The sequence below is a fragment of the Parasteatoda tepidariorum genome, chromosome 1, assembly GCF_043381705.1.
Source record: "Parasteatoda tepidariorum isolate YZ-2023 chromosome 1, CAS_Ptep_4.0, whole genome shotgun sequence".
NCBI lineage: Eukaryota > Metazoa > Arthropoda > Arachnida > Araneae > Theridiidae > Parasteatoda > Parasteatoda tepidariorum.
The window spans coordinates 79,773,893-79,789,930 of record NC_092204.1 but is presented as its reverse complement, the minus strand read 5'-3'; the positions used below and the strand labels follow the sequence as shown (position 1 = coordinate 79,789,930).

Genomic DNA, 16,038 nt, shown 5'->3' with positions numbered 1-16,038 from the left:
TTAATTAAAATATCATTTTCAATAAATTACTCATATTTTTTATGTACTATTTTACAGTAATTTGTTTTACAAAGAAATGCCACGTCTTCGTGGAAGAGCAAGAAATATTGGTCGACGTACTCGAAACGCTCAATTGGTCCATGATCATCGATTGAATAGAACAGTTGAAGAACACTTGACGGATAATGTGAATTTAAGAAATCAAGTTGCATCTTCACGTGAAAATGAAAATTCAGAGCAACGCAATCAACGTCTTCGTGCAAATGCATTAAGACAACGAGAGACACGCCAACGAGCGACCAACGAAAACAGAGAACGTGACCAACGGCGAATGCAAGATAATCGAGCATTGATACGAGCATCACTTAATCGTCTTGCATTTGAATATGACCCTGAAATAGACTATTCGTCACATGCATTAATCTTAATCGGTAGTATGGACAACGAGTGTCAATATTGTCATGCTTTAAAGTACAAAGGTGAATCAGCTGGTTTATGTTGCGCATCTGGAAAAATTTCACTTCCACCGTTAAATCCACCACCGGAACCTTTGAAAACATTATTAGCTGGAACCGCATCTCAATCGAAATTGTTTTTGCGGAAAATTCGTAAATTCAATTCTTGCTTTCAAATGACATCATTTGGAGCAACAAAAATTGTTCATAATGAGGATGGTCGTAATTTTGAATCTACATTTAAGATTCAAGGTCAAGTGTACCACCAAATTGGTTCATTGCTTCCAATGCCTAATGTCGATCCAAAATTCTTACAAATTTACTTTATGGGCGATGAGGAGCAACAAACTCATACACGATGCGTATACAACCATATAGAGCAGATGGAGGAACGAGAAATTGTGGACATTTTGGAAACGTTCTTGCAAAACCATAACCAATTGATACGATTGTTCAAGACTCTTTCCAACAGACTGCAAAACGACAACTACGCCATTGTTATTAAAGCAGACAAAGTGCACTATGGAGAGCACGCAGGCCCACATAATGTTCCAACTGTTAATGAAGTTGCAATTGTTATGGCTGGTGACCCATGTGAACGTCGAGATATTCGCATACAACGCAGAGATAATATAATACAAATAATTCAAGACAATCATCGTTCTTACGACGCACTGCAATATCCGTTGATATTTTGGGAAGGAGAAGATGGATATCATTTAAATATTAAACAAAGGAATCCAACAACAGGCGCAACTTATAGATTATTTTATAATTTTTTTTAGCCAATTATTTCTGTTTATCTTATAAATAGTTTTATTTACAGGTGAAGAACTAATCAGGAAAGTTAGTGCAATGAACTTCTTCGCATACCGGTTGATGATTCGTGAAAATGAAGATAATAACATTCTCCGATGCAGACAGCTATTTCATCAGTACATTGTTGATATGTATGTAAAAATCGAAAGTGAGAGATTGCGTTATATAAAATTTAATTAAGTGAAACTTATGCCTTACTCTTAATATTATGAATTATGCCTTACTCTTAATATGCGTGTTCAACTTCAAAATGATCCATTAGCGTCAAGATTCTCCGAGCAACTGTTAGACATTGGCAATGATAAAATTCAATTGTATGAAGATACACAATATATTCGACTCCCACAGAATTTTTGCAACATTGTGCCTACCAAGGAGGAGTTAATAAAAAGTATCTTTCCAGATTTGCCACAAAATTATACTAATCATGTATGGCTTAGTGAGCGAGCTATTTTAGCCGCAAAAGATTTAGATGTTGACGCAATTAATTTTAAAGTACAACATTCATTGCCTGGTAGTGAAATTACATTCAAATCGATTGACATTGTTGTTGATCCTGATGAAGTTGTCAACTATTCTGCCGAGTTTTTAAATTCACTGGATTTACCTGAAATGCCACCCCATAATTTGCGATTGAAGATTGGTTCACCTATAATTTTGCTTAGAAATTTGAATGCTCCAAAATTATGTAATGGCACGCGACTGGTCATCAAAAAAATCATGGGTAACATTTTGGAAGCCTCTATTTTAAGTGGAAAATTTCAAGGTGAAGTTGTACTTCTACCGCGGATCCAGATGATTCCTTCAGATTCGCCTATACCATTCAAACGTTTGCAATTTCCAATCCGCTTAGCATTTGCTATGACTATTAATAAGTCACAAGGTCAAACAATGACAATTTGTGGCTTAGATTTAGAAAACCCGTGCTTTTCTCACGGTCAATTATATGGTGGGTGTTCCAGAGTTGGAAAACCCTCGAATTTGTTTGTGTATGCTCCTGAAGGATTAACCGAAAATATTGTACATCTAATGGCATTACAATAACTTAATTTTTTTTTAATTGAAAAAATATATCTGTTATAAAATAGTTTAAGTTTTCACTTTTTTACCTTTAATTAAAATAATTTTAAGTTTTGATTTAAAAGAACCTCTACATTTAACTTCACTGATAGTATACACATACTCACACGCTATCGATTGGTCGAATTGTGATAAGATATATGTAATGACGCTAATATGATAACTTTTTAATAAAAATTTACATCAAAACGATCCAGATTGTTACAGCTTATTCAAAAAAATTTGAAATTTTCCAATTAATGACGCGTGTACAGGACATCGTCTGTCGGGTCCGCTAGTATATCAGACCAGAGTTTTAGCCATGGGTTGAATCACATGAATTGATAAATTTCAATTATAATTTTTTTAATAATCGAAACAGTTTTAAATATCTTTCCAACAATTACTCAATGTTAATTTTTCTCTTCATTACAATTTTACATTTTTGCGAAACACGTACATATTAAAAAGTTCATTCTGAAACAAATCTGTCTCTTAGTCATATTTTTTAAGCTTAAAGATTTGATGCTTTTTTATCATATCTAAAAGGGATATTTTTTCTCTTTGAATAATTCAAAGGTGATTTCAATAAAATATCTACAACGGCGTCATACCCAGAAATTTAATTTACCTTAAACAAAAATTTTGATATATAAATTAAATATTAAGAATAAGTTTGTAGATTCCAACCTTTTTTTATAGGTCGTTGATCGGAATAAAAAAGTATATATAATTGTTTAAATAAAACGGTACTCAAATATTTACTTAACGTTCAATAAATATTTTTATTCTTTAGAGATCAAATGCTTTATGAAACATCACTATATTCATGATAAATTTCCATTAATATAATTTAAGCAATGAATAATTTAGAAATGGAAAAAGTTATTTATTTAAATAATTAATGCAGTAAGATTTCATTTTTTCTTTTTTTATACATCAATTAAAACTGCAGAATTTTCTTCAAAGTGAATATTTAAATAAGAAAATCAAAGTAAAAAATGAAAGCAAATTTTTTCTTTATTCTAATTAAAATTTAATTAATCAATGCATTATTAATAAAGTGAAAAATAAAATTTTCATTCTTTGTTAAATTTAAATGGTATCTTTTAGTTTTATATTGTTTTAAAAAAAATTAGTTTTACTCTCTGAGCCTAATATTTTTCATTTATTTTTAATTTTTAAATTAAATGCTTCATCAAAAATATAAGCGGTATTTTTGAAGCAATACATATGCAATGTGTATTTTTTTTTAATATTTATAAAAATTGTTAAAAAATTGCATGTGCAATTAGAATCAAAAACATTAGTATTAAAATTAATTAATATAAATTAATTTAAATTGAATTGGGAATTTTGAATCTATTTGTTAATGATCAAGTTATAATTGAAAACTTTTAATGATTTCACTATAATCTCACTTGAAATTTTATTACTGATTTCTTAATGAAAAATTAATTGATTTCGAATGTCTATTGCAAAATTTCAAAAATACTACAGTAGTTATAAGTCAGGTCTTTAATGTGGGTTTGAAAAGCATGCATAAAAATAAAATAGAATGGAGTGTAACACAATTATATGCATACATGAATTGGAGTAGGAATGCTTGTTTGACCTTGATTTAGGGATATGTTTTGGGCAAGCATGATTAGAACAATCATAGACCTTCCATAAACACTACTAGAAATTAATAGTTATAAGATAATTAAAAAGAAATAAGAAGAAAATAATTTTAAAAAAGTGAATAAAATAGTGTTTATCTATTAACATTTTGCACTCAGATACTTAAGGCATATACACATATTTAAATTTTTTTTGGACAAATACTTAGATTAAATTTATGCGTTAAACGCTTAATAACCGTAGAATTGCCCTTTGTTATTAAAGAGATGTTCGCATCACGCTTGTTTCAACATTTCTGTTTACTACCACGAAAATAAAATTGACGCATCGTGGAATCATTTAGCAGAAAAAGAACCTGAAATAAGACTTTTAATGCGTATTGTTAAGATTCATTTTCTGGTCATTGTTAAATCATGTCTTAATGCTTCAGAGAAAAGATCAATCTTTTTCTGTAGAAATATCTATCAATTGCTAGTGAAGATATAAACTATAAATTTATTATTTTTGTACAGATCGCATGCATGTAATTTTGTATCTCATTCTCAATTTTGTATCACCCTTTGACAATTTCACATGTATGCACGATTAGATTATTTTGTATTAGTAACTTGTCTTGCGTTGTTTTCTTTAATGTAAAAAATATAATTTTTGCACTTTCATTACGAAAACCACCCAGCTACTTCCAAAATTACTGCTCTTTACAAATTCTTATTTGCTCATATTCAAACAAAATATTTATCTTTATCTTATTACAAAATATAAGTGTATAGGGATTATTATACATACAATTCCTTACAGCATATAAAAATTGACCATACCGAGTCTTCTGAATGATGTTTCTGTCAAAAAAAGCTAGGAAAGCTTTGAAAGGAATATCATTCTATACCACCAACGCAATGCAAATACACCGGTTGCTTAGATATGGTTAATTTCTTGTTCATTTATTTCTCTTAAATGACATTTTCTTGTAATACTATTCTAATTTTTATGATCAATTTGATATAAACAGGATCTCCTATTGCTTAAAATGCAAATGAAACCTTAACTGAAATGTTCAAAACTAGACCACATATTATTTGCTCAACCGAATATTTCAAGAATTTCAACTTCTATTTACGCTAATATTTAATCTAAAATACATAGTGATTTAAACTCACAATTAAACAACTATATAAAATATAAGAGTTATTTAAATTTTTTTGAAAAATACGGCAGCAAAACTTATTTTTTTAAGCAAATAATTAATGAGATGACGAAAACTATGAATATTTATTTACAAATATGTTTATAGAATTTTCAGTCACTACTGTAACTATATATATATTAATTAGCACAATTAATTATGCAAATATTGGTTTAAAGTATTACTTGGGAAATAATGCTAAACGGAAAATAATGGTTGCACACTTTAATTGATTAGTAAATAGCCGATTTTGGTTAAACAGGTTAAATGTAACTTTCCAGAAGATATATGAATAAAATATTAGGAAGCTTCGTCATATTTAGAGCTGCCTATTAGTTGGCCCAATTTAAATAGTATTAGAATGAGCTAACATACCCACCAGAATCCCATTACTTTAATAGCTAATAAAACTTGCAATATAGGCCATAACACTTTAATTAATCACCAATTTATGCTACGACGGAGGGTCATTTAAATTAAATTGAGTCTATATTACATAATGATTAAAAATATATTTGTTTGATGTTGATGTTACGCTTCAGTCACATCTACCATAGATTCAGGTGATTTCTAATTGAACTAAGATTGCTATTTAATATAATACGCAAGAGATGCATCACGCATTAAAATTAACTGAAAAAACAGTTTTACAAGTTATGAAGATCCTTAAATGAAAATAAAATATGGCATATCACATATTTTTTTCGAAAGCTCCATCAGGAAGTTTTAAACAAAAATGCCCTCCAAAAGAATTTGAAAGTTTCTAAGCACTATATTGTTCACAATTTTTGTATAAAAATGTTACTTATAATTATGAAAATAATCTAAATAATAATTTAAAAACCATTTAATTTGGAATTATTATAACGTAAAAAAATATATTTTTAACGTTTAGTTTTTGTACAAAAAAGAACTTTAGTTAAAATCGTTATTAATTTACAATTAGAAAAGTTATATATGCGTATTTGGTATATGTAGTGCATTGGCAAGTAACAGACTATTTAGCTACAGAAGAAGAGGCAGGTTATAAATAATCGGAAAAAACAAGACCTTGAAACTTTCTGCTTTTTTTTCTTTCTTGTCAAAAAAAATAAGTCTTTTATGGTGGAAGTACGGAGCTCATGCATCCAAACAAATACAATCCAATAAATACAATACAGATAAATTTCAAATTTAGTTATATAAATAAGCCATTTCATAAAAGAATATTTTATCATTATGTTGCATTTTTATTGATAGGAAAAATTTACTTTAAAGAGCTCAACAAATTTTGCTACAAAATAAAAAGTATTATCCGGTTTGTCGAAACAATGTTTTGTTTGTTTTTGAATAAAACAAATCTATAAATATTATTTTATCGGCTTCTCCAATATGAAATTTACAATTTTGTAACTTAAACTTAATCAATTTATTGAAAAATATCTATCTTTTGTAGATTTTGCTTGTAAAAAAATAAGAATATTATAAGACGAAACGAAAAAGAAAGCATCATATTTTAAGTGTATCATTGTTGTAAAGGCTTACGAATTTTTGCTATTCTAGTTCATCTCATTTATTTCTGTAAGAAATAGCTCGAAAAAAAACTTAATTTGATTTACAAAAAACTACTTCACAAAGCATCAGAACAAAACTTTATTTAAAATACAAATAAGAAATGTCATGTCTGAAATTGAAATAATGTTCAGAAATATAGTTTTAAAAAAAATGTGTTACTTCATAAAAATAAATTGTTACAATTCATATCTATTTCATCTCTTATTATATTATTTCCAAATTATAAAGGGTAAAAATAAGTTACATAAACTGTAACATATCTTACAGTGAAACTTCACATTTAAGCAGTCTTTTGTGTAATCTATCGATATTATATCAAACGCTAATACGTACGTATGTATCAATAAAACCGATGATATTTCTTTTCTCGCGCTGACAACAGTTTTCATTTTTAATTGATTGGATTCGGCGCGCAAGAGCACGTAGTGAGCATCATATGGCTGATCGGTTGAATTCTCACCGAATTATCAAAAAAATTCTCACAAAATTATCTTCATCGAAGCCAATGCTNTTTTAATTGATAGGCTTCGGCGCGCAAGAGAACGTAGTGAGCATCATATGTCTAATCGGTTGAACTCTCACCGAATTATCAAAAAAATTCTCACAAAATTATCTTCATCGAAGCCGATGCTTTACATCCGGCGTTCAGTACTATTTCATATTGTTTACAACACATGGTTTTATCCCTCTTGCGGGAAAGACTTCAAAACAAAACTTACTACAGTTACTTTTCTCAACAACTGAAATTTAGAATAGTGTGATTAAGAAAAATATGTGAACTGTTTGCAATTTCAAATTAATATTGAAATGCACAGGTTTAGAATTTTCTACAGTGAAAAGTTTTCGGAACTTCAGTGTTCAAAAAAGTATACAAAAGCTAGACGTTAAGAACGTATCCAATGAGCGAGCAAAGCGAGCATCGGATTGCGAAGCAATCCGAAATGAACTGCGAAAGCAGTTCCGGGGGTTGGCGAGTGCCAGCGAGCAGGGGGCGAAGCCTCCTAGTTATTAACTTTAAAAATCTATCTAAAATGATAAAAGAGCTAAAGTGTAAATTATTTCACACTCAGCACCGTTAACAGTTAGGTTTTAATTAATTTGCATTGAATTTTCACATATTGATGCTTGATTGAAGTTTCATTGCCTTGAGCACTTAATCAGATCAAAAGGTAACAACCACACTAATCTGCTAACTTTCAGGAATTTTCTAACTATATAGTCCAACTCTTCAGACTTTAACTTTTTCTGGACTAGAAACTGGGGAAGATCTTCAGTTAGATAGCATGATAATGTGGAGGAGAACTTGAAAATATTAAAGTTTACTGATTGATAATACGCATCACTTAACCATGACCAAATGCCCAGCCCCATTTCTCTGGTCACAGCTTTTTCTATCTTTTAGAGGTTATGTTAGGAATGTCACTTAATTTTGACCCTGGCCAGGCGACGCAAATGCCTTATACCCCTTCCTCCAAACTGGTATCCCTTTTTCCGAACTTTCACGAGAGATTTAGCCACTAGAGATTCAACGCGCACCTTCCTGCCGGTAGCTTAACTGCCTTCCAGGATCGAACTCACGACCCTCAGTTCTCCACCAGTGGAGAGAGAGGAGAACAGCAAGGATCTGATTGACTCTGATGTAGAAAAGATGTTCTGGCTTTCTCTAACTGCAAGTTTCCATTTCAGTAGTTATGGGAAACAACTCCCAAATTGTTACAAATTAAAAGAAGTTTAAAAAAGTCAGTTTGAAAAGCATTTCCAACGTATTTACAACTTTAGAAATGTCAGATTTTACGACTGTGTCATGTTTTTGCACTGATCCATGTAGTTATTTTAACCGCAATCAAAAGCACTACCAAGTATGAAAAAAACTTAAACTTGTTTATTGCATTTAGCTATTCATATTTAGTGGGGATCTAAACTGAGTTTTTTTTTTTTAAATTTTTCATGGAATTGCAAAAATTTACTAAACATACAAAATAAAACATTTGCATCATATTTTAAATTTTATTTAAAGAAAGGGATTTAGAAAAAAGGCGTCAATAATACCTTAAATTTTATTTTGATGACATTCTACCCATTTATTTTCACATTTCACTCTGGAAGGTTTTTAGTCAAAGCTTCGATTAAAAAAGAAGGAAAGAACAATTCGAATGTCAAGATCTATTGGGCTGAAATATTTGGTTTTAAAAATGCGTTTTCGATTTTTTTTCTCTTTACAGCTGCTTCAGTTCCAATTGAAGATGTTTCAAAGTTTGTACTCAGTTACACGAAAATCGGAAAAAAAAGAATAAAAAAATAAATGAAAAGACGACTTCCTCGAAAAAGCTTAAAAGAATTCCAAGAAATTTTGTTCACAATTCCTGAAAGTTGTTAATGTTTCCTAAAAGTAAGCGGTGTTACTATGCTTGACTTTTCTTTCCACTATTATAGAAGTTTTGGCTCGTGAATGCGTTGAGATTGTCTCAAAAATTAATGGTGAAAGCTATTCTATCTAAATAATTAATTATAAGACTTTATTTAACCTGATGACCTTACAGTTTGCTATTAGCATAAAAAATAGTATTTCTTAATTGAAATTAAAAGTTACGTATAAAAACAAAGAGAGCGTTTAACCAATTACTATTTTATCAATAACTCCAATAAATTTAAAGTATGGAAAGTAAGGACAGAAAATGTATGAACTTCATATGAATCAAAAATTTTAAAGGTGGTAAAAGGCGACAAATTTCAAGTACTCAAAAACAGAAGACCATCGTCAAAGCTCGCAGCCATGAATGAAAAATGTACACAAATTTGTGAGAAAAATCCAAGAGGGAGAAATATTAAATGAATAATTTTAAGAAATTGAAGTTAAAATATATACTTGATAATGAGAAGGTAGATGAAGTGGAAAAAGGCAACAATTTTCGAAATAATAATTTTTTATGCAAATGAAGTTTTTACATTTTCAAGTATAACTATTTGCTAGTTGTAAATAATTTTAATTTGAATTAAATAACTTTAATTTTAATAAATTATCATGATCAAAAGTAATCAAAAGATAAATTTAAAATGTAAATGAACTAATAACTAATTGAAATCAGAATTCAGCTGATTAATATTTAAAATTAGGAAAAAAAGGATCACTAATTGAATGAGACAATTAAGCTTATCAACATAAGCCGTTGTATCTAGGTATTTCCGACACTATTTTTTACAGCTTTACAGTTTTTATTCTACAGATAACTCTTCATAGTGAGATTATCTCTTATTTAGTGAGATATCTCTTATTTAGTGAGATTGTTTAATTAAAAACTTTAGAAGTGCATGTTAAATCATTACATTTAAAATCTGCTATTATTATTTGAGGTAATTTTTTTAAAACCAAATTCTTCGTAAAATACTGTAAATACTGCCATTATTTTTTTTTAAATCTTTAATATTTCACAATATGTCTACCCTGAACTTTGCAATTAAAATTTCTTAAAACTTTTAAAATTTCGTACAAAATATAGCTGCATACAACACCCTTCAATTTCTTTTTTCTAAAGCATATGTTTCTTTAAGCGTTTGCTTACACGTATTTTATGCGAAATATTTGACTAGTTATTATGATGATAATGAGTTATAATTTAACATATATATATTATTTTAAGCATAAAACAAAAGGAACAAACATGTAATAAAAATTATTTTACTGTTTTTTGAAAAAAGAATCGAATATAAAAATCGAGAATCTTTTAAAAATCCGCTATTGATCTAACTGTACGTAGGTATATAGCTATAAATGACTACGCCATCGTGTGCATATCATGAAATAATGATACATATGAAATACATATTAATTAAATCAAATAATTAAACAAAATATGAAATAGCTGAATTAAAACAAATGCATCCATATCTTTCAGAACTACTATATGGATAAAGAAATTTAACCCTTATAATACTAAAATATTTCCTTAAATTTATGGGAGAGTAAGAGAACAATAAGCTAATTAAATTTCGATTTATTCTCCGAAGGCTGTAAATTTCAGCACACACAATCTGCCAAAAACTTTTTATGAATTTCACTCTTTAAGGGAAATAATTGAAGTTAAAGAAAATAGTTAGGGAAATATGTAATGTGGTGCAATAATGCATTTCAATCTTTGTTTTGCAATGGAAAAGTGCCATGGTTACCATTAAGAATAATAGCAGCATTTTATTACTTATCTTCAAAACTTTATTATTTATGAAGTTTTTCAACCTTTTTATATCTCTCATTAAAATTATCAATTGCTATCCACTCTTTACCATTATTATTGTTTTAAAATTTTGCCTCACCAACTATTTTAATAAATTCTTAAATAGCTGATATATTGCCATGTGCCTCAAATTTATTAATATNACTATATATATATATATATATATATATATAAAATTTTAATAAATAATAATAAAATTATAATAAAGATTTCAACATTGCAAAGCAATTAAACAATTTCTATAAGTTTTCATCATTACTATTAATGGAAATAACCACTCTGTACTATTTTTTAGAAACTATAACAATGGCGATAAGGCATTAGATTTCCTGCATTTTAATTATGCAGATTTTAAATTTTTTTTTAAAAAATTCTAAGAATATTTCGCTTAATTAGCGATATTTTAAGGTCACTTTACATGATAATTAAATAAAATATTTTTAAATTGTCATTGAAATTCTGCGAAATTATCGATATCCTATAGTGTCATAAAATTGCAATCATATCGGCTTTTTTAGGAGATTCCTTAGGTAAAATCTTAGAAATTTTCAGGCCAATAAAGAACTAGCCATTTCTTAATTGTATTTTTAAAGAAAAATGCTAGTCTTATTGTAAAATAACCTAGAACATACATCATATTAAGATAACTCAATGTATATTATTGTGATATTATGATATACCTCATATGAATTATTTTTCTATACACGTCTTTTACATTATATATTTTAATAAATTTTAACTTTTGCATTATTCAGAAATAACTTTTAATAATTCATTAACTATGTGCTTACTTTTAATGTGAAGCCACTTGAGAAATAAAACTTATGATTTATTGATGTTTTCTATGATATTCTGAGTAAAGAAATCTTTTTTTTTTCGTAATTCCTCCATGCAATTGTAAACATAGGAAAAGGAATATAAAAACACGACCCATTTCCCGGGTGATAAACTTTACCCTAAGCAACAATGACTCAGCAACATTCTATTGATTTGATTACATCAATTCTTCTAGGCTTGGCTTTCAGTTTAGGCTAAGGTAACATTAGTTAAAATGATGTCTTTTGCCAGACTTACTTGTTCTTTTAGATAGCCACTTAACCGAAACAAATAGTTAAGACGTCTGATTTACTACATTAATAGTAAGAACAAGAAACTGCTCAGTAGTCACTTTTTAAGTCGCATTTTTATTGATCGTCTAGTTATCCGAGAATACCCTGCTTTATGAAGAATTTATAGACCCATGCCTAGTTTGGCATCATAACTAAATGGGACGAAAGATTTTAAAAAGAAATCAAGAGACAAACTATAACTGTTGCTTGTTTACAAAAGAGGGTTTTATTTAAAGGTTCGTTTTCTTGTTTTTCAATTTTGTAGGATAGCTTGTATTCTTAATAATTCATTGCACATAAAGCATATATTTCTTAATCATATTACAGTAGTTACAGAATTTTTTACTGTGATGGTAGTTCTGTCAATCAATTCATAGTTCTTGCTCTAATTTTGACGAGCCATTTATATTTTAAAGCATTTTTTTTAATCTCACATTTTACTACATCTATATTATACACTAGATGATTATGTAAATTGCATTAAGAAAACTGACTATCCTGACTATTATTTGATCTAATTATCACACATTTTTTTCTAGGACTCTTCTTTATGGTCTCAGGTAATAATCTCAAATAATGTTATTAATTAGTGCAGACGATGTTAAAAAGTTACAAAATAAGTCACAAAACTGTATTTTCTTTCAATAAGCATATTTTTTTTAGAAGAATTCAGATTTATGACTCCTAATATATTGGTTAGGAAAGCGGTAAAAATATTGGAACCCTTAACGCTAATTTTACTTTTTACTTTTTTCATATTTCAATAATAACTAGACTCCATGTAAAAGTTTATAATTAAACATTTTTTTAGAAATAATTTTTATTCTTAAATTCCTTTCGTTATCAATAAGAAGCCCCTTGCATGTTTTATATATTAAGCATCATGATACAAATTATTAGATTGAAAAATAAATTTTATCTGGAACTCATAAATCTTTTTCTTACTCAGCTATGATATCACCGAATTCCTATTAATTTTTACAAAATTGAATTAAGGACTAAAATAAATTGTCTTGAACAAAAATCTACACTGTCTAAGAGAAAAATAATTCATTAATTATTTGGGAACTATATTATAGTAGAACTTAAATTTAGAGAAGTTTACATTCTAAAAAAATTGATTGGAATTTATCTAATAAAATTCTACTTTAATAGAAACTTTGACTGCTATATTTTGTTATTACCAGGAGTAGTTTTCCCCAATTATTATTAAAATTGGAAGCTGAAAGCAACAATAACTATACATGATCTTTTTATGTTATTAATTCAATGTTTTCTTACTTGATTGTGATCAATGCCTCTAGGCAAATTAGGAAAATATGTAAAAGACGAACTATTTTACCTCTAAAAAAAAGAAAGTTTATCTTTATAAGTTTACCTTTAAAAAGTTGAAAACTATGACTTATTTTAAAATTTATTTATATTCTAATGTTTAGTATTTTTGCTTATTTACTTAATTATGCAATCTTATGATGTATCGAAAAAAATATTGAATTTTTAATGTACTCTGAAAGTAAAATCATTTTTTTTTCAATATAAATTGTACAGTATGATTTAAAAATACAGAGATTATAGTAAAAATAAATGTTTTCAACCAATATTGATGACAAGACAATGATTATTGATGAGAAATGGCACTAATTCACTTAAGATAAGCTTAAAAAAACACTAAACTATTAGTGATGCCAATTCTGCTTGAACAATTTTCTTAATAGAAACAAAAGAGCTATGCACTAAAAAACAAAATTAATCGATTAATATTACGAGCTCGCTTAGGAAAAAAGTTACAAAATCACCTAACCATTTTCAATGCTAATGATGCTCGTTTAAATTTGGTAATATTAAATGGTACGACTTCGTTTAAAAAATCTCCATGCTTCTATTGACGCCAATGAGGCTTAATTTATTTTAGTAATAGACATTACCTGTATTATGGTAACTGGTGAAGATTTAATACATATTTGAAATACTAATAAAGGTAATATGTATAATATTAATATATTTGTTGTCTATTAAAACTACAGTTATGTAAAGTCGTACTGTGAAGAAGAGTTTTTTACGTCTCCTAAATCGAGGAAAGTAATGGAGAAAATCACTTGATTGCAGTAATTTTTAACTCTCATGAGTTGGCCTCAAACAACAACATCATTTTGTTAGGCATTATGCCAAATAATACTGAAGACAGATGATCTTTCTTTTGATGGGATGAACTATTAGAAACGTGCTTTTCATAATCTAATATTGTAAAGCAATCTGAATGTGTAAAATTTAATAATAATTAAATATTGGAACTCATTTAGCTTTATTAATTGTGTTGTTATATGCTTTTCATGTTTGTGCTGCATGGTTTTGTAGTGCTTTTAGCTCTGCTTCATTCTTTTTTTTTTCTCACAAAGTTTGATGAACGGGTATTCAGCTAATATTACAAAAAATATATTTATTTAGCTATTAAAATTAATATGATGTTGCCATAATTTACTTCTACTTTGCTTAAAAAATGTTTAATCGTAGGCAATAAATATTTTTTTATGCATTTGTAAGAAGAGACATATTCTATTTCACTGTAATAAAGAATTCAAGAAGAACTAAGGTTATTCATAGAAAGACCATAAAGAATCTAAAAATCAGAATAAATTGGAATAAATACCCATTTTATAGTATATAGGACAGCTAAGATAGATTCCAACTTCTCTAGGAAATAAATCTAGGTCATAAACATACGACTTTTTAAAATGATAGTAGGAATTTTGTGCATTACCATTTTTCCGTACAGAAGAAAGATGTGTTTATGAAATTCAATATTTACATCAAAAATTCATTATTTTATGTTATCGTAATTATTTTTAACTCATCATCATTGAATAGGTAGATATTATGCTTTTATTTTGGATTGGACTTTATTTGAAAAAAAAATAGTGTATTTTCCAGATATACAGATTTCCAGATATACATTTATGTTTGAAAATGCGTAAATAATTTTTAAAAAAATCATTGCTTTTTTAAACTAAAGCATGACTTATTTTTTTAATTGAAAAATTTTTGTGTTTAAAGCGTATTTCCTTTTATGACGTACAGTTAAAGTGCCTAATTATTTCCTTGAAAAATTTATACAAATATTAAGAGAACTTTTTTACGCTAAGTAAAATTTGAAAAATATTTTTTTTTTTGAAAAAGCAGTTTCTTTGTCATAATAGAATATAAAAATCGTTAAATAACCGTAAAATATATCCTTTCAAAACATAATTAAGACATGGTGTATTTTTTAAACTGTTATAGTTTATTTAAATAAAAAAACATTATTAAAAACATTAAAGCGATGAATATATAATTTTGAAAAAATTAAGATTAAAATACGAGGGTTGCAAAATATTTCTGGCCTAATAATGATAAAACAAACATGTAGGATCGAAATTGGTTTTATTGTTTTTCAAAATATTCTCCATGATGATCAATACACTTTTGCATGCGTTTGAACCAATTTTAAAAGCACTTTTTCCAGTCCGATTGAGGTAACACCAAAACATGCGTTTTGAATGCATAAACCGCTTCTTCGGGGGTCGAAAATCGTTGTCCACGTAATTTATTTTTGATGTGTGGGAATAAGAAGAAGTCATTGGGTGCCAAATCAGGGCTGAACGGCGGATGACCCATCAGTACGATCTTTCGCTCCTTCAGAAATGCCTTTGTTTGAGTCGATGTGTGAGAGCTCGCATTGTCATGATGAAGAATGATTCGCCTGTTCTTCTGCTTTTTTCGAATTTTTCCGATGACTTCTGGCAAACAAATGGTCGTGTACCATTCAGAATTGACCATCTTGCTTTGCTCTAACGCCACTGTTGCCACATGACCGTTAATGCCGAAGAAACAGGCAATCATTTGTTTCGATGTGCTTCCTCCTCGAACAACTTTTGTTGGTTTTGCCTCGTCTTGGAAGACCCCTTACAGTTGATTGCTGTTTTGTTTCCGGCTCATATGCATAGATCCATGATTCGTCACCTTGTAGATGT

At 28.3% G+C, this 16,038-nt stretch overlaps 1 protein-coding gene across 1 annotated transcript; it reads left to right on the top strand.

Moving 5' to 3' along the window:
* The first annotated feature begins 1,505 nt into the window (after positions 1-1,505).
* Positions 1,506-2,318, top strand: LOC107440294 (ATP-dependent DNA helicase PIF6-like). The gene has a single exon (XM_016053177.2). It carries the CDS (start codon positions 1,506-1,508, stop codon positions 2,316-2,318), a length of 813 nt encoding a protein of 270 aa, XP_015908663.2.
* Positions 2,319-16,038: the final 13,720 nt, after the last annotated feature.